Source organism: Mustela putorius, unplaced genomic scaffold (genome assembly GCF_011764305.1).
Source record: "Mustela putorius furo isolate JIRA1106 unplaced genomic scaffold, ASM1176430v1.1 tig00000151_pilon_pilon_pilon, whole genome shotgun sequence".
Taxonomy (NCBI): domain Eukaryota; kingdom Metazoa; phylum Chordata; class Mammalia; order Carnivora; family Mustelidae; genus Mustela; species Mustela putorius.
The window spans coordinates 13,124,242-13,125,589 of NW_025421296.1; the positions used below are offsets into that span (position 1 = coordinate 13,124,242).

Genomic DNA, 1,348 nt, shown 5'->3' on the forward strand with positions numbered 1-1,348 from the left:
AACCAGAGGGAAGGCAGTTGACTGATGACTGATAGTAAGTTTAGAAAAACTGTACACACACAAAAAAAGAGGGCCTAAGAGAGTAAATAGTTTTGTCTTAAAGTAAAAATGTCTGGTTCCACCAGAACATGAAAGGAGTTAATAGCAACTAAACTTGAGGGTATATAGTAAATCACAGAAGGCTTGCGGCAAGTGACTTTTATTTGCTTTGGTTTATGGCTATGAAAGAAAACAATGAAATATGTTGAAAATTTGACCATATTAGATCAGTTTCGATGGATTTATTCACAAGAAGGGAAAAAAGACTAATAAATCTTTTCCTGTAAAATGCTTCTTTTCAAATGAGTCATAGTATTTAAGGAAGGAAGACTAAAGCCCTGTGTCATGGCAAATCTATATTGGTGATCCACTCAAGTAAATGTTGACTATTATGTAAACTAAAAGACACTGGTATTAAAAAATCTTCTTTCTCTCACTGACCGCGCGTCCCACCCAGCCAATCGTCCCTGCTGCGCCTCGGGCCAAGGTTTCAACAGACCTCACCAAAATGCCATCTCAAATGGAACATGCCATGGAAACCATGATGTTCACATTTCACAAGTTTGCTGGTGAAAAAGGCTACTTAACAAAGGAGGACCTGCGAGTACTCATGGAAAAGGAGTTCCCTGGATTTTTGGAAAATCAGAAAGACCCTCTGGTCGTGGACAAAATAATGAAGGACCTCGACCAGTGCCAAGATGGCAAAGTGGGCTTCCAGAGCTTCTTCTTGCTAATCGCAGGGCTCACCATTGCATGCAATGACTATTTTGTAGTACACATGAAGCAGAAGGGAAAGAAATAGGCGATATTGAGCACCACTCCTACCCAATGAGAGTTCTTCCGAAGGGTCTTTTAAGGAATCTGTCACACAGCTTCCCTCTGTATAAAGGATTCCATTGGCAGTTGGGGACCCTCAGAAAATTTACAAATAAAATCCAACCCCCATTTGAGAAGCAGAGAAAGAAAAGTCAGATAAGCTTTTGATTTTTATATTGTTTGCATCCTCTTGCCCTCAATAAACAAATTCCTTTTTTAGTTCCTCAAAAAAAAAAATATTCTTTCTCTCTGTTCAAAAAGACAAAGTTTTCTTAGATTAATTGATCTGCTGTTAAGACAAGAAAGTAAATGGTTTTCTTTTTGCCTTCCCAGAGAAACCAGTTTCTAGGTTTTGTTTTATCAGATCTTAAACATCTGTAAACGTATTTAGGCATGTGCTTTAAAAACTTAGATTTTAGCAATTGTCAACAAGATTTAAATTGTAAATGAGATCTCTTTGACTCATAAAGCTTTTCCTTGGTATGTTAAGTTA

General features: G+C 37.5%; 1 protein-coding gene across 1 annotated transcript; it reads left to right on the forward strand.

Moving 5' to 3' along the window:
• The first annotated feature begins 472 nt into the window (after positions 1 to 472).
• LOC101686713 (protein S100-A10-like) lies at positions 473 to 992 on the forward strand. Its single transcript, XM_045075809.1, has one exon. It carries the CDS (start codon positions 548 to 550, stop codon positions 839 to 841), a length of 294 nt encoding a protein of 97 aa, XP_044931744.1. The 5' UTR covers positions 473 to 547; the 3' UTR covers positions 842 to 992.
• Positions 993 to 1,348: the final 356 nt, after the last annotated feature.